Raw genomic sequence first — 22,709 nt, 5'->3', positions numbered from 1 at the left:
GCCAGGGCGAGAGAAAATGTGTTTGCGATTGTTGCTCCTCCGCCTGTGAAGGATAAAGCCTCAGTACTGGGTTTGGGCTCCCTGTTAGCATTCATTCTATCCTCTCCTCTCTCTGTCTCTCTCTCTGTGTCTCTCTGTCCTCCCACTCCCTTTCTTCCCCCCATGCTCTTTCTCCTCTTTGTCTGCTCCACACTCTCTGTCTCTTTCTCCCCAGCAAGATTTTTTTTTCTAGCTGTTTCCTTGGTAATCATATCTCCTTTCCTTTCCCCTCTCCTTTCCTCCCCAACTCTCTCATGTCTCCCTGATGTGTGCTCCTCTCTCCTCTATATGTGCACTACTCCCTTTCCCATCACCTCATTCCCTCAATTTCTCCATTCCTCTCCCCCTTCATGTTTCCACACAAGCTGAATGTCTCTCTGTGTTGCTCACTCTCTCTCCCCGATTCCATCCATCCATCCTTTTTTCTTTCCTCTGCTCAGTAGGACTTGTCATGATTTACAGTCTCTCTCAGCTCTTCCTTGCTCACACCGGAGATATTGGAAATTTGGAGTGCCTATAGATCACGGCAGGGGGAGAAGCCGTGAGCCTCCGCTAATCAGCCCTAACAGAACCGTGGAGCATTACAAATCTGGGCTCTCTCTTACAATTAGGCAGCATGTCTGCCTGGCATAACCCACGGCAGGGAGGCTGAGCCTGTGATGTCATCTTCAGCAGGTCTCCGCCGTGTGTGTGTGTGTGTGTGTGTGTGCGTGTGCGTGTGTGTGTTTTAGGGGGAAACAGTGGGTTGGATGGTTTGCTCTCATTAATGCAGAGGACGTGCTCCCCTTTTCCACACAGTGGCACTTTTATCCTTACCTCAGCTAACGCAAGGGAAGGTTAATGGCCGGTCATACAGACTCAAACAATGCCATCTATGTTTATTAAGCAGCAGCAGTCTCACCATGTGATGCTTTTATAAATTCATTATTTAATTTTGAATACAGGACAGGCCTAGAGGACCAGGAGCCTGGCTTTTGAGGACAATGTCAGAAAAAAATAATAAAGTCACATCAATTTTCATTCTTTCTTGAGGGATTTTTTTTTTTTTTTTACTGCTTGCCTGGTACATACTGTAGCCACATCGGTACCTGTAACTCTCATCCTCCTGCGTCCCTGTTTCCATCTAGCTGAATTTATATCTATGTTCCGTGCTGATATCCCCTTGGCTATTCTCCAGCATATGCATTTGAGTGCGATGGAGACTCCTAGAACGGGAAAGTCTTCTTAGACTCAGCTGTTTCCCACACACCAAAAATGACAGCTAAAACCTGACTTCTGACCTTGTGTCTTTAAACTGTGGCATGAAAAGCTGATTGCTTCATCCATTACTCCATCTTTTAATGGAATGAAGTGCCTGTTGTGGTTGATAGCCCAAGGCTCGTAATGCAAACAGATGTCCATTACTCTTTTTACTGCAACACAATTTTTACATGTCTATTCTACAGGAAATCTAGAGGTCAACTCAGAGGTTAGGATAAAAGGAAGTGGTGTCTTGAGATAGTCACTGGTTTGCCATTTTACCTTCTACACATATACTTAACAACCATCTGTAACCTGTCATCCCTCACATTAGTATAATTTGCTGATCTCCTCACATTTAACTATAGCTATTTTGCTTTATCAGAATGCAGCGAGTTCAAACACACATTTCCAAGACAGCCTATTAGTATTTCAAAAACAAAGACTTGACTTGAGCTAATTTAATCTGTAGTACATCTCAAAAGTAAAGCCACTTTCTTATGTGTCGAGCAAAGTCAGTTGAGGAGAGGAGAAAGATAAGAAAAATGAAAGCCGAGTGAGAGAAAGTGGAAAGAGAACATTTGCTACCATTGCTGGTTAGGCCTCTGCTCATAGTGTGGGTACTACAGAAACACAGTTTGACTTTTGAGAAGCTGTCAGAAGCCCTGCAAGGTTTACTGAGCTTTCCTTTGTTGACGGGCATCAGTGTGTTGACTGCTGTTGTTGGCTGAGGTCAAGGCAAGGCCTCTACTGGCTCTTTGTGAAATATAAAAAACATTCTGATGTATTCACTCTTCTAACCGTTTCGCCTCGCTTTTTGTGCTAAGGTTTTCAACATTCTTGTTTAAGTGAATAGGCGTTTATGCACCGCTACATTCAGAATGGATTTAGCTACAGTAACAGAAAACAGGTCAAGGTTTGTTTATTATATGTGTTTATGTGTAGGTATACTCTATATCCATTTGTCACCGGATCCTGTTAACTGAAATATTATAGGATGCATGAATATCTGATAAGCGGTCCGATTTGTTTATGCAGACACAGATAGTTAAGTCTATAAAGCCCATGCATTTACATTTATGGCCTGCATCCATCTTTTCACTCTTCACCTAGGCTGGCTATTTATAGCTTGTGATGTCAAGGAATCGATCAACTAAAGGCAAAACTATACGTGTGATATGAACACACAAGCATGGACACATTAGTCTCTCACTATCAGATCTTTTTTTTTGGTCATACTGATGTTGCTTTGATCATGATGATGAATTTTACATGTGGTCTGACTGTGACCTGATCCTACTGAGAATTTTTATGCAGCTTGCGTCACTGTGTGTCAGTGCACTTACGGTTGTGTACATCATGCATATTTCTGTGTGACTTGCATACATACAGTCACCCACAGCTAAAACTGTATTTCTATTTCTGTAGGTGTATGTGCATTATTGTCATTTTCAGACTTGGCATACACTGAAGTACGTAGCTGTGTTTGTGCCTATGTGTGTTTGTGCCTTTGTGTATTAGTGTGTGTTGTTGTATGGTGGCATGCCGTAGGCCCCATGCCACCCTTCCATCCCATTAGCTGAGCCCAGCCCCTGCCTGTGTCTGCTTTAACCTTGGCCAGCGGGCTGGAGGAGAGGGAGAGTAATTCTAACCTTAAAAACCTGCTGATTAAAGCTAGTTTGGTGGAATTCGATTCCACTTAATGCCTTTGGCCGTGAGCCCAGCTGGCTAGCATTAGCATCAACAGACACCGTGTCTTCAGTCAGGGAGACAGACGTGCATGGGCATGTGCATGAGCTTCCTCTGGCACGAGCAAAAGCGTGGCTGTAAACCCCACATCCCCCCGTCTATCTTTCCATCTCTATTCTTCTCTGTCCTCTGTCTCTCATCCCACTCTCATTTCTCCCTCTGCCCAGTATATATAAAACCCCTATACTCAGCTTCTAGCTCAGTTCTACGCTGTAAAATGTGTTTCCTGTCTTTTGTCTTGAATTTGTTCTTTTCTTCCTTAGCTTCAGGAATGAGGCCAGAGAGAGTCAGAGCTTTCGGAATGGCAGGCAGTCAGGGGTTTCTCTCTAACCGCCTCAGCCCTGTTATTGTTTTCCTCTTGAACTTGATGTATAGCTGTGTTTACGCGTCCAGCGTGGCTAATTAATTCTCCTCTTCAGGGCCTGTTTATCAACTGTTTGTGTTTATTTTACAATGAATATGCTATTTTTAGAGCTGGTCATTTCCATAACACATGCATTTTTTCAGAGCATCATTTGTTTTGCTTTGTTGAGGAATTTTGGTTTGTTTTTCATTTTCTCCTTCAGCCCGGGTGCAGCCTGCCAATTCATTTTGTAGCCCGCTCAGTTTTGACTGATTTAGAGGCTGCAGCTGGTCCAACGGAGAGGACCGGGGAGATAAATCTAAGCCTCTTTTGATTTATTATGTATAATGTCTCATCAACCGTTGCTTAAGTCTTCAGATGCACTGAAGAATGATACTGTTACAACTTTACAACTAGTGGCTTATTTAGAGGGGTATAAAGAAGGAGAAGAATCTTAATAGAGGAAGCCGTAAGCTGGGATAAAAGCCACAGTCATTGTGCCAGTAACATACAGGAGCTGTGCATTTCTCTCTAAATCCAAAATGCAAGTGAGATACTGTATATTATGGGCATTCTGGGCATAGTGCCACCCTACCAGACACTACAGATAATTTGATTCCCACTGAACGATTGGGAGAGGGCGGCTGACTGTAAAGACAGGAGGTAAAATGCAGAGCATTACGGTATCAGTTGAAAATGAGCTCATCCTCCAAACTGGAAGTGGCACTTTTCAGCCGTAAGTCATCTAATCACGTCTGTATAGACCCAGAAATCGTTGGCTGATCAATAGTCATCATGGATGCTGTCAATGGCCAGGGTAGCTTGAATCTTGCATGGTCCATGAATCTCTATTGAGTATGGATTTTGCGTTCCCTCCACGGATGGAGTCTGATAGTACTGCCTGATTGGCTGCTGTGTGAGCTCTATTTATGCTGCTCTGCCCCAGGCTGAATCACCTGCCCCAGGCATCCATGTGAACAGACATATGCAAACATGCACACACACAGAAGTACACACACACAAAATGATACATTCCCTCTAATGAAGCAGTGAGGCAGAAGTGACTTTACCAGGTGGATGTCCATGTCAACAACTGTATAATAGTGTGAAGCACTCACTCAATACAGCAAGAGCTGAAAAATGTATATGAGATCCTAACTGTAGATTATTCGTATCCAGAGTGATATGTGTGAACAAGTGTTGGCTAAGTCCTGGGTCTTCAACTAAGGGTCCGCAACGCCTAGGGGGTCCAAAACTCCTAGGTGGTCCTCAGAGTTCCTGCAGGGGGGCCATCAAATTATTGCTTATAATATTTTGAAAGCTTTAATTAAAAAAAGATGTAAATACACATCAACATGAATCCAACATATTATTAGCAAAGATAAATGTTTAGAATTAAAGCAAGAATATATGAATCTGTCAATATTTATTATTTAAATAGTTTATTATCTTATGCACAATTCACAAGGTGTGTTTAAACATGGCACTGAAGGCTGCCCTACACATTATTGTAAGCCCAGTTCAATATGTAACACAGTTTTATACAATAAATTCAGTAGGAGGTCCCTGCTCTATCTCTTTTTATAGCTAGGGGCATTCCTTGGCCTGAAAAATGTTGAAGACCCCTTGGACTAAGGAAATATTAGAGGACACACAAGTCATACATGAGTTATTGGTAAAACTATTCTTGAAAGAGCAGCCTGGATGATATATTTGATGGAATGTGGGAGCTGGACAGGGCAAATAAAAGTCAGGAAGAAAGAGTTTTGAACGAAATGCCAATATGTTGTCTATGCATGCACATATTTCTGTGTGAGGAAGTGTGTCTGTGTGCATGTGTCTTCCTCCCAGTTCAACTGACAATCCAACAGACAGACAAATGTGTGGCAGCTTCTGACAGTAAGACGTTTGCATCACTGCAGGAAAACAGCAAATTGCCAACATAAATAAGGTGCCACGCTCTGATTAGGACTGTCTTCACACATCATTATGGTCTAATGAGAGAGTTTCCCCTCTCTCTCAGTCTCACTATAACCAGTGGCAGTTTTGCCTTCACAGACTTTGCATTTTACTAACCCATCTCTAGCTGTGCCTGACACCTGTCAGCCATGATGGATGAATATAAGTGAGGTGTCGCCAGGGTAACAGGCAGGCCAGGGGCAGCGGTGGCCTCCGCAGGCAGGACAGGAAACCGGTGGTGGCCCTGCCTTTATATCTGAAGGCTTTATTTAGGCCGAACTGTTTATCACTGGGTTGTCTGGCCTGTTTGCCCTGCGTGAACTGCGATCCCGTTTCACTCAGGACCGCTATTACACCCCAAGGGGGGGGCGTGTACACGCCAGGCAATAATACCCTCTCATTGGGCCAAGGCAGAGTTCCATTGCCTTGGCCACTTGCTTGAGTGACAACACCAAATGAATTTGCTGCATCAGTGTCTGACTTTGGAGGACACACGTCGCTGTAACTCTTTTTTTCCTGCTGTCTGCAGTGACAGCGCATGAATATATTATGGACACGCTGCTTGTGAATACTTCTATAAACTGTTGTGTGTCATTGTTCTATTGTGACGCATTTGTACCCCCAACACAACAGTTAACCAATAATACAGTCACAAGTATGTGAATGCGTGTGTGTGTGTGTGTGTGTGTGTGTGTGTGTGTGTGTGTGTGTGCACCTATGTATTAGTTTCACTCTTTTTGTCTCAGTGAGCTCTTCAAAATTTCACACTTGGAAAGTGCACTTTTTATGAGAGGATATGTGTGTATAATTATGGTTTAATTGCTTGCCCTGTGATGTGCTGTCATCTGTCACAGCCCAAAGACAGCAAATAATGGTTCTGCTGCCGTCACTTTGTCACCCAGACGCTCAGCATGCAGAGAGCAGCAGAAACACCAGTAACTGATATGCGTCTTGAATTACTGATAAGCGCTCGACTATGATGAGCTTTGTGTATGTGGGCGTGCTTGTGCTCTCAAAAATATCTTGGCTGGCCTTTCTATCTTGGTCTATTGTGATTGTCTGTGTATGTGTGCATAAGGGTGTGTGTGTGTGTGTGTGTGTGTGTGTGTGTGTGTGTGTGTGAGGGTAACAATATGTGTCTGTGCTTCTGTGAATATTTCTGTGTTTATGAGTGGGTGTAGTTTTGTGCTTAAGAACTCATTGTCTAATGTGTGTCTAGTGTGTGTACTGTAAGTGTGTGTGTATGTGTGAGTGGGTGGTTGTGTGGTGGGATGGTGAGGGAACACATGCTTTCGTGTGTGTGCAAATGTGTTTGATGCCTACTGTATATCGGCACTGACAGGTGCAACAGTTGTGTTATGCTTTAAGCTGCTTGTTTGTCTGGCACGCTGCTTTGTGTGGTTGAGAAATGGAGTAAACAGAGGGAGAGGAAAGCAGCCTGGGGGCTAATTTATTCACTCCCTAGTCGCCCTAGTCGCAGAGGCCTGTTGCACTGGTCCACCTGTCAATCCTGAGGAGCATGCCATAGCCTCATCCAACTGCACACAGCCACACCACAGCCGTTCTCAATGGGCCAAGCGCTTTAGGCTAGAGTGGTATTAACCATGATATATCAATAAACTCTCTGCAATCAGAATTAACAAGAACCGGAAGTTTATTTAGCACACACGCAGCGTAAAAAAAATTTCTGCTATTTTCTGTGTGTGGTGAAAATGAATACGGAGTTACGCAGTATGTGTATCAGTGTTGTTGTTGAAATCTAAAGTCAAATATTGAATAGACAGTATAGTAGCATTTCTGTTTGTAAGCACCTTTCACAAAAGTATTGCTACACATGACTGTGGTGAAATGCATAAATAGTTTAATGCTGTATTGCATCATAACTGCCTAATCCCTGAAAAGAGCACAAAGTACAGTTTATGACATAAATACTTACAAAACTGCACAGCAGAAATGTGTGAGCTGCTTGCATTTGTGGTTGACTGTAGTAATGTGATGTTCAAGGGACTGTGGGAGTGGGAGGAAGTGTCTGTCTGTTGCCAGCGTGGAGTAATGGATGGCAGAGCTATGGGAGTGGGAGGAGGCATACATCCTATTTCAGACAGCTGTAATGGATGAGAGTACAGCAAAAAATAAGAACAGGAGGAAGTCTGCATGCCTTCACTATCTCAACTCACACGCAGAGTTCGGTAGTATTGAAATCAGTTCACAATAGATGTGATGGGAACAATGGAACACCTGGAGAAACAGTCGAGCCTGATGTTACTTTTGTTGTTTGTGAATTGGTCACTGGATGTCTGTATGTGTGAATGTGTTGGACACACACAGCCTCACACACGTGTTTGTTCATCTGTGTGATGTGTTTGTTTTTTTTAGCTATGTAATGTGTCTCTCGCCATGTGCCCACTCTGTGTAGCTGTGCAGTGGTACTGGTATAATTAATCAGGCGGTTTGATGTTGGCAAATGAGTGTTTATACAGACTGACTTCCTCTGCAGGGCCTGCTCTTTTTAACTAGATTTTAGTTAAACAAGACGAGCACATAACACACTTCAAGGCACCTATTTATCACATGGACCTCTGAGCAATGTAGCCCAATGCCCCCCAGCCCCCCCCCACCATCCCTCTCTCTTCCCTTCCCCCCACTCCTGCCCCCTTCCTTACCGCCTACCCATTCTATCTACAGTGCCTGAGGAAACCTGCCTTAACTTATTGAACACAACTGGTGAATAATGAAGCTGTTTCAGTATATGTGTGCATGTCTGTACATACACTCTGACTAGCAGTTTATGTATCACCCCAGCTTTCTCCTGATTTCTAAACAAACAATTACACCAAAGTGGATTGGAGTGAAGCTCAACCCTCCAGACCTGCTTGTTTGATTTATTCCTGTAAGAGCTAAGCGTCCTGTCTTAAGAGCAATCCACCCTACCCTCACCTTTCACAAATACTATATCACACAAAATCACAGCCTATTTCCGAGCTGGTGAGGGTTGTAGACTCTTGTTGTTGCTGTAAACAAGCAAATGCCGGCTAGCCATCCTTCTGGGTCACCTGGGAGCTAGGGCCGTGGGTCTCTGAGAGAAGGATTGAGGAGGAAAGAGGACGGGAGGATAAGTGCTTCCTCGCTCCTGTTCCTTGCCGCACGGCGCTTCACTGCGTTTGCCTCTGCTGCCGGCTGTTGAAAAATGTCTCCTGGCCCCTCTGCCCGATACCGGGAGGCGTTATCAGCCCTGCCGAGCTCTCTCCACAGTAACGAGCCCCCAGGCACAGTATTATCTGTTTACGATAAGGATATTAATAACACTGTGCTTTACTTATGTGCCGGGGTGCCCTGCGGGGTGATGGAAAGGGGGGTGGAGTAAGGAGCACCTGAATCATTCTGTCAGGGGCTCTCTCCAAGCAGGACAGGATAAGAGTGGAAAAGAAGAAAGGAAAGGAAGGAAGGAGTCATATGGTGATGCTGGGACAGTGCTGAGGTGTTCACCAGTTAACCCCGTCCACTTTCTCCTTCAAGCTTTGTTTCCCAGAACAATAGCTTGACCATCTGCCAGTTGGTCCATTTGGGAGTTACCATAAGGAGGGAAGAGGTCAGGAGGTCAAAGGTCACATCTGTCATGGTCAGGAGAGAGGTCAGCCTATTGTCTGTACTTTACTGTAGTGTAACGTTCTTTATTTCTGTCCCTCTTTCTCTCTTCCTCTACTGTCTCATTTCCTTACAGTGTTTGTATGGCTGCTACGTGCACTCCTCCATCATCCCCACCTTCCACCGTAGGTGCTACTGGCTGCTCCAGGTAAGAACTCCTCTTCTCCTCTGCAGTTCACCACACTTTAGGTTCACTCCCAGACTCTCCCAGCCTATCCACAAGAACTAGAATGAGTTGCATGATATCAGTTTCCATTTAACCGAAGCATTTTCCTTTGACAGCCGGCAGGCAGACATCAACCTATCCCCCCGCCACCTCCCTCTCTCTCTTCTCTTTTCTCTCCACAGCCTCCATTTCCCTTATCTTTCCCAGTCATTCTCTTTTCTGATGGCATTGCCCATACACACCGTCCAGCACGAGGACGGTATCTCAGTCTGCTAAAAGCTTTGCCATCTCCCCTGTCTAACAGCTCCAGTGATGGGCAGTAAAAGCATGATGGAAGACGTTCCCTGTACAGTATAGTGTGCTTACAGTGGGTCGTCAAGTCCGCAGGCTGAGAGTGGTTGTAAATAGTAGTCCTTTGATCACCTCCCCAATACATCTCATCATTCTCGTTTAGCATGGCAGCCATTATTGTTGGAAGGTGCCTGATACGTACAGCCATTCACACACACAATTTTAAGGGAGCATAAAACACACACACACACACACACACACACACACACACACACACACACACACACACACACACACGCATACACATACATAATAGAGGTGTGTGGAGCTGCTGCTATTTTTGTCTGTCTGTCTGTCTGTCTGTTTGTCTGTCTGTCTGTCTCTCTGTCTGTCTCTTTGTCTGTCTGTGTAGGTAGATAGATAGTATATATCAAACTACACTTTGGCTTCTGTGTTGCTAGTTCAGTTTCTCTAAGTTGTATTTTCTGAAGATAAAAATTGTTGAGTCACAACAACATCCCTGCTGTACTGAATAGACCCTGAAGACAAATGTATCTGTTGTCCAACCAACTCCACTGATGTCTGTTACTAGCAAAAGAGGAGAGCAGACCAGTTGGGAAAAGACAAAAAGGAAAAACTGGCCTAAACAATGCTTAAATACTAATCAAAATAATTAGAGTGTTCCCACAGCAAACAAAAGCGTTCAAACAACAACTGTTTGTGTCTCTCTCGCTCTGTCTGTTGGCTCTGTGCGTCACAGGCAGTAATAACAACCCTAGTAGACTAAAAGCATGTCTCTTCCTGTCTCTTCTGGGTTCAATTAGCCACTCAAGTTATTTTCACTTCACCAAAAAATTAGAGGTACAGTATATTATTAAAAAATCCTACGTAATGAAAGCCACAAAAACAATTAAATAGCTAGAATATATCATTCTGATTGTGGAAATAACACAAGGCACAGTTGTATATGTTCAGATTTCGGGAATTATCAGAGGAAGCTTTTGTACTGTTTGGTGAGGCTGCACATTATCTTTAATCTGCTTCCATCTGCAAACTGTCAGGGAAATGTTGTGTCAATTTCCTGGAATCATTTCGTGGTGGTATTAGGAGCTCCTTTAAAGGATAGGTTCACAATTTTTCCAAGTCTATCTTAATACAATACTGACATTCACATATGTACTTTGAAATAGTAACTGGCTGCTGTAATCATTCATCAGAGAGACAGAGACAGAGGCAGTGATGCACAGCAACAAATACAGTAACGATAACGATTATAATAGTAGAAATATGACTAATAGTTATAATGATGATGACAAGGATGATAAGAGCAACAATGATGATAATAATAATTAGAATAATATTAGCAGTGGGTCTCAAGCAGGACCACAGCAGCAGGCACAACCACAGTCCCTGATCTAGGCATAACCACGATCAAGTGGATATCTTCCAAATGTTTTGTCTTTTCTGCCAGGAAATTCCCTCTTTGTTTTCCCACAGTGTTTCCTTGTTGAGCTGCAGTGTAGGGATGGTAACACAAAATGGGAATTTCATACTGAAAACAGAAAACAAATTTTGGAAGATACCCAATTTTTTTTTTATTTGTCTAATTCAGACTGCTGAATCCTTATATCAGCATCAGCTTTCATAACTTACATTGGAATTGCAAAGGTAAAAGATCTCTTTACAGCCAGTACGGAGAAGAAGAACATCTACATCGTCATTTTTTAGGGCAGAACATTTTTAACCTATCCTTTAAATGTACAATGTTTACTATTTAGGTAGATCTTTTTGCAGAAATTGAATGTAATATTCATATGTATGTTTTCCTTAGTGTATAATCACCTGAAAATAAGCAATTTTTATCAACAGAGGAAGTGGGTCCTCTTCCATGGAGTGCACCATGTTGAACCACCATGTTTGTACAGTAGCCTGGAACAGACAACCCAGACACTGGCTCTAGATAGGGCTTTTCGTGTTTTTGCAAGTTTTTTTGTGCAGCCACTGTAGTTTCTCATACACGCTTGGAAGGCTGAGCTGTATTCAAATGGTTGCAGTCAGCAACTTCACCACTAGATGCCACTAAATCCTACACACATAAACATAGCCAAACTGCATAAAAATAACAGAGTGAGAGAGAGAGAGAGAGCTAGAGAGGCCATACAGGGTCACTCGCTTTTTAAAACTACAGCCTTCATTTTCACTCTGTCTCTCTGCCAGTTTCAGGATACAAGCACATAAACACTCATCAAACTTTGAGGAGTTCACTGACTCAACTTTTCTTTCCTGTTACTGCAGAGCATCAGCTAAGAACAACTGGTTAGTGAATCCATGGCCCTCACGTCTCCTTCTCTAACTCTGCCCAGTAGATCTCCTTGCATGACTCACAAGGCCCGGTGTGCAGCTAACACATCCACTGTTTAAAAAAAAAAAAAAAAAGAACCTTCTGCTGCAGAACCCCCCCAAAAAAAAAAATAAATAAAATTATTTACAAGTATTTTCTTTGGCACCGAGCATTCCTGGAACCCCAGATTTACATCTCTTTTCAGGCTGTTTATTGCAGACCATCTGTGCTGACAGGAAACCACAATCAAGATGACACCGTAGGTAAAAGATTACACCATTCAGTCCATATCTCTGCAGATGCAGATAGACCTTCAGCACCTCTGTCTCTTCAAACCATTTTCAGTCAGACCATTGACAGTCAGCCCTGGTTACAGCAGTCTCTCTCTCATTCTCTCTCTCTCTCTTTCTACCTTTCTCCAGTCTCTGAACCCCCTGTCCCTGACTCCCTGTGTACCATTTGCTGTGTCCATATGAGATTTGCAGGCAGTAGTCTGTCAACAGCAGAGCAGCAAGGAGACTGGAGCTCCCAGAGCGGCAACAGGGAAAGGTCACCAGTGAGTGAAAAATGTAAATATTCAGCCATCCAGTGGCCACAGTCACGGAGAGACAGGGATGAAAATAACTCCTATTACACAGCACCGACAGGGAGGGAACACAGAGGACAGAAAGGGTAGAGACAGGCTGTGAATGAGAGAGGGAGAGAGATGGACACAACTTTTAAAAAGTTAGGCTGAAAAAACACTGAAGGGAAAGCTGGAGAGAAAGATAGATTTAAAGATTTGAAGCAAAAAAAAAAACATACAGAAGAATAGGGAGAAAGGGGACAGTGTGTATTTGTGTGTATTTTTGAATGTGTGTGTGTGTGTGTGTGACATTGCAAGAGAGCCAGAAAGCGAGAAAGACAGACAGAGTGAGGTTTGTGAAAGGTGTTTTAGGGAGGGGAGTTTAGCCTGTGGGTGTGTGCCTCTTTATCCACTCTTTATCCACTCTTTATTGAGTCAAAGCCTGGGTAATGAGACAGGGGACGGGAATGAAGACCTGCGAGGGGGGTCCTCTCTCACTCCATTCATTTTCTTTTGTTCTTTTCACCTCTCACTCTCAATCTGCTCATCCCCGCCACGCTACCTCCACCTCTCTATGGCATTAGACCACTTTAAAATGTCTGGCCCATCCCTGCAAATGGCTGAGACTGAAGAAAAGTACCACCGCAGTTATCTGGGGTTGCAAACAATGAATCCAAATTGCTGCTGAGACAGAGAGCTGCCCAGAGCGGACTGTGTGGTTTGTCACTCAAAAAAAGTTCCCATTTTAGTAGATTTGGTAAAACATGGGGGTGTGTTATACTATGGTATATTTCAACACTGCCAGCAAAAACCCCAATTCATCATAAACATCATAACAGTATGTATCCACACTTTAAACGCTGTCAGCTTCAGCTGGAGTGTGCATAACTAGATACTTAAAGGCATACATCTATGAGTTTAATACAGTGTTCCCAGACACAAGCTGTAGTGGCACACACACACAGAGGATCTCGCCTGTCCTGGTGGCACTGATTGATTCTATCTCTTCGTGTCCCCTTCTCTTGTTTAGTGCTAATCGAATGTAATTCCCTGCTTGCGCCTCTCCATCAAATCAGACAGTGGAGTTTGCGCTGGCCGGCGGGGCCACAGAGGTGGGGATAATTATGATATTAATACGGAGGGGGTCTGAGGGGAAACTTCATTTGTCCTGCTGCCTGCCACGAACACAGAGAGGGGTCAATAGCCTCTCCCGCTTTTCCTACTTTAAAGAGGAGGAGAGAGGGATGAGATAATGAAATGACTAGTAAGGCAGGAGGGAATGCTGACGACCTTGTTTCTTCACAGCTATCACTTTCTCCCTCTTACCTTCTTCAGCTTAGGCCACTGCGCTCTAGTCTCTGTCTCACATGAATACATTATTAATATCACCATTCACTGCAGTTACATTTTTCTTATTACATTAGTCCTTCAGAGTATAATGACTTTGGAACCACTTGAATTAGTGTTATGTAGGAAAATGAGTTGTCACTGTTGTCCCTGTGATCATTCCAGCACTATTAGACAGTATTTCAGCAATATTAATTTATGGAATAATTCAAAGGTTACTTAATTGGACAGGCAGAATGATAACTCTGCCCGTTATCACAGTGATAGCTATGTGATTAAAGAGAACCTTGAGCAGTGTAGGCTCTGTGGTGCTGCCCATGGTGCTGAAACCTACTCTCTTCTTAGCTCTCTAACTGTTGACCACATCAGAGCCTTTTTTTTTTTTTTTTACTTTTTTTTGGCTGTGTTGATTTATCAAAAAACACCTAGTGCCTTTGACTCTCACACTATTCACCTCTCATAACAAGCTCACCAATCTCCAAAGATCAATACACTTGGCCAGTGCTGTCAGCAGATCATGCGCAGAGCCCAACACATGTACTAATTGAATGGGAAAAGTTGAGTAGCTCCTTTGCTGCGGTGATCTGTCATAGGTCGGTGTGCAGGCAGGATACAGTAGCTACAGACCCAGAGCGGACATGCCTTCAGGCTAAAGGCAGACAGATGGATTCTTTATATCTACCAGAATCCTCTATTCATTCAGATCAGTTTAGTTGCCTCTGTGTTGAGCACCGGGAGACAGGTGCCGGATTCAGAGTGGCTCAGGTGATGTGTGATGACGGAGCAGAGCTGTCAGGTCCAGATTCACATCAGATACGTCCAGACTATGCAAGGCTACATAATGAATATTTCACAGAGATAAATCATGGATGAGCCTCGGCACCGTTCTGTTGATTTCACTGAGAGGGTAGAGAGGCAGGAAAACCTGGGGAGGTTTTGACTGGCTGTCTACAACCTCAGGGCAAATGGAGGCAGTATAAATATAATTGCCTTTAGCTATGCAGGCTGTTGTTTGTATCAAATGGAAATGCACCGCTACAGAGTATGAGATCAGATTTATGGCATATGAATTTGACTCCGCCACCTGACTGTTCAACTCAAGTCCTCAACACCGGACTGGCAGGACAGGGTGACAGTATATGCAGTGTGAGTGTGTGTCTGTATATCTTTCAGCGTATGCACAGGCTTGCCTTCGTGTGTACGAAGGCTTTGTCGTTCTGTTTCTGCGCAATGGTGGGAGACCGTGGTGTTCTCAGCAGCATGCTGCTGCTGGCAGGCCCCGACTCTCTGCCACGAGGAGAACAGCTGCTTCACAAGCATGTCGGGGTGTGAGCCATGTCCCTGTGGCTCCCCTCATCTCCTTTGCTTCTCCTCCTCCTTGTGTGCATTCACACAGACACAGTGCATCTGACATTAACCCTCTCCAGCCTCTCTACTAAACATTCAAATATCTCCTTCTCCCGTTATCACTTTTCCTCCAGTCCTCTGAGCACTTCTGCTAGCCTTGGTTTCCACACAGAAAGAAAAGTCAGAGTTAGTTCTAAGTTGGTCTCTGCTCAAAACAGTGACACTGGTGCTTCTGACCTCTAAACAAATTGAAGGTTACTCTGGTGCTTAATTAATGGCCCCTGCTGGAGCGCTCTCCCCATATGAAGAAAGAGGGAGAAGTTGAGCTAAACCCCAGAGGCATACAGAGCTTCCTCTCCTCTTGGCAGACTGATCTGTTCCTCAGTGCCTGCGACCTTTTCTCTAGGCCCGTCGCCTAGCCCACCAGCACGGCCAATTATCACAAATCCCCCGCCGCATTTGTCTTGCCATTTTCACTCTGCGGCCAAAGAGGCGTACGTGGCCATAGACTCATGCAGCCTCCTAACCAGCCTGAACCCAGACGGAGAAACAGAGGCCCACAACAGGTATGTGGTGCTTAAATAATTCAGTTATCCTGAAAGGTTAAAGCTCTGCCAGTAAGGCGAATTGACATTCATCTTGCTCCAGAGTCCTGCGCCCCGCTTTCAGAAGGAGCAGCCATCGACATGTTTACATTTTGTGACTTCCAAGATTGTTATTGACACCAATATTTTACATGTTATTCTACCATTTCTGCTGTCTTTGCACTGGCCACCTGAAAAGAGCACAGAGAACTGGCTGACTAACCACAGAAAGAAACAAACGTCTTAGTCCCTTGCTGACAATGGGAGCATTGAGATTAAATTAGCTCTAACAGGGTACGCTTGTTGAAGAGTATTGCAACAAACCATGATCCTGATTTTATATTACACTCTATGTTGTACTTCATGTGCTTTCTCTTCAGCAGGCTTTTGCTGCCTCTCCCATATTAGACAATAAGAGAGTCCCTGTGCAGGGTGTCACTAGCAAGGCTTATTCGTGTTTACTAGAGAGCAGAGAAGATAAATGGCTCCTCACGAAGTCTGTTCTGTGCTGTGCCAGTCTTTGTGTCCCCACTCATGTCAGGCCACAGATCTGCCTGTGTCACTATGCAGGCTCAGGCGTGATGGCAGAAGTGTTCACGCATCTCCCAGCTTCCCAGAGAACACTGGTCACAGCTAATGACCAGAACTGTCCGATTTGTCCTGCCCTGATTACTCCTCTGAGCCCCAATTAGCCGTGGATGAAGGTTGACATCCCGACACGATCGCTTGGACGTGTCATAGAGGGAAAGATGAGACAGGGAATGAAAGGATAGAGGTAAGGGGGAAGAGAGGGAAAGTGTGTGTTAAAGAAAGAGGAGAAGAGCAAAGGGGAGTTGGTATTAAAGCCGTGGCAATATGAGGCCAGAGTCATTCACTCTGCGTTCAGTCTGATATCGATCTCAATTCCCCTTTAACCAGCTACCACTCATCAACACACAAACCAACAGCTCTGATTGCAATTTCTATAATTGGCAATTTTCATTGTGAAAATCTTTCTATCTGAAGGTGTTAGCTGCATCTGGTCTGAGACAAGCTGATTTCTCTGTGGGTTAGGGATGAAGAGACTAAGGACTGTTTGTGGAAAAGGTGTAAGATAAAGATAAGGTATTGGGACAATGTGGTAAAATCAATTTACTATCTGAAGTGAATAGTTAAGTTCTGCAAGCCCCAAAAGTATTGTATTATGGATAAAAACAATATAATTTGTTTGTCTAATTGTCAATAACAATCTCTGTTATGAACATTGTTTTCATCTGTGTCTTCCCTCATAGCCCCTTATTTTTCTTTCCCCTACTCTCCTGCCTTTTGTTCTGACCCCCAACCCTCATCCCTGTCTTTATTTCTCTCTGCCACTGTGTCTCCCCAGGATTGCTGAGCTTTCTCCCCTCTGCAAATTTTGAGAGAAAATCTCTTTCTTTTTTTTAGGCTTGCTCTCATTCTCTCTCAGTAGGGGGCAGTGAAAAAGTAACTACAAGGGCACATAAAGCCTTCAGAGTCAAACCAGACTTCTTTTAGTCTTTTCTGATCTGGATAGATGTCATATTGAACACACATGCGCACACACCCTTCATTGGGATGGCTCTGCTCCTATCTCTGTCTGCTCCCCCATCTCAAAACTCACCCACGCAAACCTGAGAAGACGCAGAGATTGAGAGGAGGAGGGAGGGGGAGGAGGATGGAAAAAGCAAAATGTGGAAGGGTAAGAGAGGAGGAATGGTAAGAGGGAAGGAAACAAGAGGTGGGAGGAGGTGGAGGTGCTTTGAGAATAGGGGATTAGAGTTAGAAGATTAGAGGTAGAAGATGATATCATTTGGTAGAGATGAGCGGGAGCAAACGAGCAGTGCAAATCACCCAACGTTAACGAGCTGCCTCGTAAATTACTGCAGCCGAGTGTATGCTTGAAGCTGGATCTGAATAGGGCTGTGTAGTGCAAGGGAGGCATAACGCTTGTCTTAATATTATTTACTTCCCCCTCCCAATTTATATAGGTTGCCTTCCATAGCCCCATATAGGCCTCCTGTGGCAGCATCAGAGGATGTTTCCTTATAAAGTGTGGGAGGTTTTAGTCAGCCTGAGTGCCCCCTGTGTGGCCATCCTAACCCCCCGAAAGTCTGTAAAGGATAGACTCCCCTCCCCTTATACACCAACTGGGGAGAAAAAAATGTTGACTTCCTCAGTGACCTCCTCAGATTTGACAGGCTGTTTCTCATCTCCCTGTAGTGTTTACACAGGAATATGGAGTTATTTAATTATATTAAAATGTTGATTTTCAATGAAATGTGATTTTACATTTTTTCATGGTGTGCTAAAATTCCATAAACCATTTAGACACATCCAGCAGGGATTACAGCAGTTCAGTTAAATGAGCGTCTGTACAAACCTGCATGTTTCAGACTGTTCCTGGGGGGGCAGCCCAAGAGAGAGACAGCCAGGGATATGGATGGCAGAGAGTTAAAGTCTCTCTCTTCTTGTGCTCTTAGGGGGTGAGGGAGGGTGGGGTAAAGGGGGGAAATATACATTTCTATTTTAGCCAGAAGCCCAGCAGCAGAAGAATGACTTTCATTGGCTGGATTCTAAATATTACATGACTTCCTGATGGCAGTGTGCTGTCTGAGGTGCTGTCTGGCCTAGTATTAACCTGTCCGGATAAATCAGCCGTTTACCCAACTCTGTTCCTTTATCCAAAGTACTGTTTCCTCCCTTCTTACCTCATTTTCCCTTGGCTTCCTTTTTTTTGTCACCCTCCAGCTTTACCTGTTTCTCATGCACCATTTCTGTCTCTGGACCACTTGCTACAGTGCAACCCACTTTGTGTGTGCACAGTGTGTATATGTGGAGTTACTCTGTGGTCCTCTGCCAAAGCCCCTAACGTCATATGCAGCCTGGCAGGTGACAAATAGTTTTTTAATTGCTTGCACCAGGAAAATCATTAGTCTCTTCCCTTTCCTTGGTGGGACCAGGCAGGACGTGTGCGCAATAATAATAGCCTCAGTCCCGTTTCCCGCTTCCCGCCTGCTATTTTTAGAGCAGGTATTTTAAGGGCCTTGTCTGTGTATGCCTATATGTGCGTGTGTGTAAATGTATATGTGGGCATGTGTGCGTTTGTGTGCATGTATGTGAAAGTGTGTGGGAGTCCACAATAAGGGTGGGCTAAATGGTCCAGAGGTGCTTTTCCTTGCTTGTGACGGAGGAGAGAGTGTGTTTGTCAACCCTGTTCCTGCCTCATGAGAGTTTTTCTCATTGCTGTTGCTATTCCCCAGCCCCTGGGAGCGTGCTGTTTGTCTCTGTGTATGTGGGTTTTGTGTGTGTTTGTGTGTGTGTGTGTGTGTGTGTGTGTGTGTGTGTGTAGACCTCTTTGTCTGGCAGGCTCTGGCCTAGGCCATTGTGCTGTAGTGCATTACTGTAGCAATCCACCGACACAGCGGCCAGCCAGATGAAGCCGTCCAGTTTATGGAGCAACCTGCAAACTCCAGCTGCTTTTGGTTGGGATTGTGCTTAGTGGTGAGATATAGTATTGATTTTCTCTCCTCGGTGCCCTTGCCATCCCTGCGTAGATATGCACCAGTGCTCAGCATCCATTCACTGAGAGAGGGGAGGGGGGGAGAGCAGAGGATGATGTTTATGTGACGATACTGACCCCATTCGTTCACACGGAAAAGGCGTGGAACGCGGGGCGTCTAGACGTCAGAGGGGAATTGAGTTTGTGAGGCTCAGATTGCAAGATGAACCCGGAATTTGATTTCGGTGTTATACAAGCATTTGTTATTATATATCTGGGCGTCAGAGGGTGTTTGTGTGTCTGCGTTCTTGTTCTCTATTACATGTGTGGGTTTGTGTGGATTTATGAGTGTACAAGGGTGTTTGTGCACATGGGTGTGTTAGCAAGCAATTTGGATCCGTGCTGTTGATGTTTGCCTGCATTTTTTTTTTTTATTTGCCCTTGGTTTGAATCCCAGTGGGGAGCCATGTTCAGTACTGTTCCAAAGCCGTTCAGATCCCACTCTCCCTCCACTCCCTGCCCTCCCTCCCACCCTCCTTTCCTCTAACAACATGGTAAAATCAAATACATGGTCAGTCATTATTTGAAACATTTTTGTGAAACCCCCTAGCCGCACTGCAGCAGTTAATGTAAGCGCCTCATTACACAAAAATCTTTCATACATAAATGATATAACTTAAGAATCTTATTAAGTATTGTATAAAAATATTAGTGTGTGACCTTTCTGTGAATTTTAATTCTGGTGCTTATAAAATGTTTAAGCAATGAAAACTGAATTGAACCTTCTAGACTGTCAGTGTTAATAATACCTTTAGGTGTGCAGTACATCAAACATCACAGTACCAGTATCTACAGTTCTCTTGTCCCTGTCTGACACACACGCACACACAAAATATATCTCTCTCACACACACACAGTTTCTCCAAACCATTAAACTGTGTCTTCAACAGAAAAATATAATGCAGTCAGTATCAACAATATTCTCATTTAGACTCCTCGGTCCTCCCCATCGTCCCCTCAAATAACACAGGACTTTAGTTTTCCATGTCTGACAAACTGTATTGTATTGACTAATACTAGAACACTAGTAAATGTTTGTCCTGCAGGTGAGTGGATACCAATACTATACATGCTAATGTTTAGTATAAGAGAGCCAACTTCTACCATGGTTGCTTTCTCTGGTTTTGTCAACAACTGAAGATAACCCCCAGAAAGATTGTGAAATTATTTCACTGTGTTGCAAGTTTATTGAAAAGAAATACTAAAAAATGCCTTTTCATATCCCACTGTTTTGCCTGGCATGGACAAATTAATATTTTGCAGCTTCTACCAATATTTAATCAAAGTAAATCAAAGTGAAAGTGACTAGCCCATAAAGAGATAATAAAAATCTCTCTCGTATGGTGGCCCACATCAGAAGTGTCACAAATTAAGGGGGTGGCCAGTCAACAACTGAAAACAACAACTCTATATATGTATGTGTGCGTGTATAATCAGACTGTGTTATCCAAGCTAAGCAGCCCTACCCTGGCAGTGCTGAGACTGGGGAGACCCCGTCTCTTTCCAGATTCATCTCTCCAGCTTTGTTTGACTAAGTAGTGCCATGGTGTTGGTGTTGGAGAGGGCTGGAGTGGCAACAGCAGCAGCAGTGCAGCGTATGCGTGGGTTGCCTGAGCCAGTGGGGCTTGGCACAAAGAGGCAGCATATGTTCATGGCCAGCTTCCTTCCTCCTCTCCCATCTTTCTCTCTCTCTCTCTCTCTCTCTCTCTCTCTCTCTCTCTCTCTCTCTCTCACATCACTCCTCTCTCTCTCTCTCTCTCTCTCTCTCTCTCTCTCTCTCGCTAGCTCACTATCAATAGCCCTCATACCACCTCTTTTGGCTTTGCATGTCCTTATATCACCCGTGGGAGACAGCATAGTACAGAGATCAAAGGGCGTTGGTGATCCCAGCGTCCCCACAGAACAGCGCACCATGTTTCACTAATGCCATATCCCTGTCTCCTAACAAAGACACGCACATACACTCCTCTTTGTCATTTTGTCATCTGGCATACGATCAGAGAATATTCGGTGCAGCAGGTAATAAGTTGTGGCTGTGCGGGGGCTCTCTGCTTCATTTTTGATGCCTTTCCAAGGGTTGGTCACCAGCACCTTGGCCTGTCTCTGCCCTACATAAACACTGGCTGTTATCCAAGCATGTCAAAACCAACCATTTCTGAATACTACTGACTAACTGGTAGATATGGACTACCGTCCTGTTGCCTAGCAAAGGGTTAACTGTGTCCCAGATAGCCCCAACCAGCTGTTTCAGCCTTTCACACCTTCTCTCCTGCTGCCTGCTCTCCTCCCTGCCTCTTGGACCAGTAAATGAACACTCATTTGCAAGTTAGATAAATCCTTTGAATGTATTATTGATGCAAACAAATTAGCCTGTGGGCCCCAGACAATACCTAATGGAGCCTTGGCTTATGGGTGAGGTGGTTTCCAGCGAGGGCACTGTCGGTGTTCCAGGATTGATGCCTGCTCTTCTGCCCCGTAATTATTTCTCCTACAAATTATTCAGCTGTTCTGATGCAGTTTGGGGTTTAAAGCAGTGCTTCTTATTGCTGCCTATGTGATTCCAGGCCTCAACCCAGCCACATTCATTAGTTTATTAAAGAAAAAAAAGACATGGGCAATTAGATAACTGGGATAAAGCCACCAAAATGAGGGGATGTGTTATTATTCAAGTTTGTGCATGCTGCTCATAATTCACTGGGGTTTATGTTGGTGTTGCTTTTTCAAGGATATTGTCTTATCTTGTTGTTCACAGACACATTCATACATTTTAACAGCCTTGTATAAGCCTGTTCCCGTATTTACAGAGACTCAAACTGACTCTCTTTCACAAATATCCACAGAAACACTGGCAAAATGTCTATGGCCAGCACACAGCTAACACATGCAAAAGTGTGGACACATGTAGACGCCCGCCCAAACCCACACACACACACAGACCCACAAACATATTCATACACACACAGAGAACACACAAGTGCATTTAATTTATGCCAGCTGACAATAGCATGGCAGAGGCAGAGGTTCTAAAACGATGAGAAGAAAAAGTGAGAGAGGAGATGAGAGAAAGAGAGGACTACCATACTGTCCTCAGTGATTAGGACCCAGTATTGATCAGAGGAAGGAGGGGAAGGCAGGCTGAAAGGGGGAGGGAAAGAACAGGCCCCAGGGCTTGGGCCCCAACTCTCTGGTGGCCTCTGCTCTGTTCCTCTCCTGCAAGCTGGCCAGGGCCGTTGGGGGATACATCAAAGGGTCTTATCCTTCCATCCGTCCCATATGCATACACACAAATGCACATATTAATGCATGCACACATATTCGTTTGGCCTTTGAAAAATGCTCTATTTGATGACATCATTTCCCCTTTTGTTTCACTGTTAGACATCGTAAATCAAAGCTGATAGGTTAACACCAGGGTGTTAAAGAGAGCCACGAAGTCCTTTTTTGATGGTGTGTGCAGTAGTAGTGTCCATATGTCACTTTTCTTCATATGTAGTACATTCCCTTGTCTCCTGACACAGACCTATACACCTACATT

General features: G+C 44.2%; 1 protein-coding gene across 1 annotated transcript in view; it reads left to right on the top strand.

Moving 5' to 3' along the window:
* Positions 1-22,709, top strand: part of camta1a (calmodulin binding transcription activator 1a) — a 274,592-nt gene that overhangs the window by 205,059 nt on the left and 46,824 nt on the right. The window contains exon 6 of the mRNA XM_051424831.1: positions 9,051-9,122. Coding sequence (XP_051280791.1) covers positions 9,051-9,122 — 72 coding nt within the window. The remainder of the gene's footprint in view (positions 1-9,050; positions 9,123-22,709) is intronic.

The sequence above is a fragment of the Dicentrarchus labrax genome, unplaced genomic scaffold, assembly GCF_905237075.1.
Source record: "Dicentrarchus labrax unplaced genomic scaffold, dlabrax2021, whole genome shotgun sequence".
Classification (NCBI taxonomy): Eukaryota; Metazoa; Chordata; class Actinopteri; family Moronidae; genus Dicentrarchus; species Dicentrarchus labrax.
Note: the sequence above shows the minus strand (reverse complement) of the source record. Positions and strands in the feature narration are given on the sequence as shown.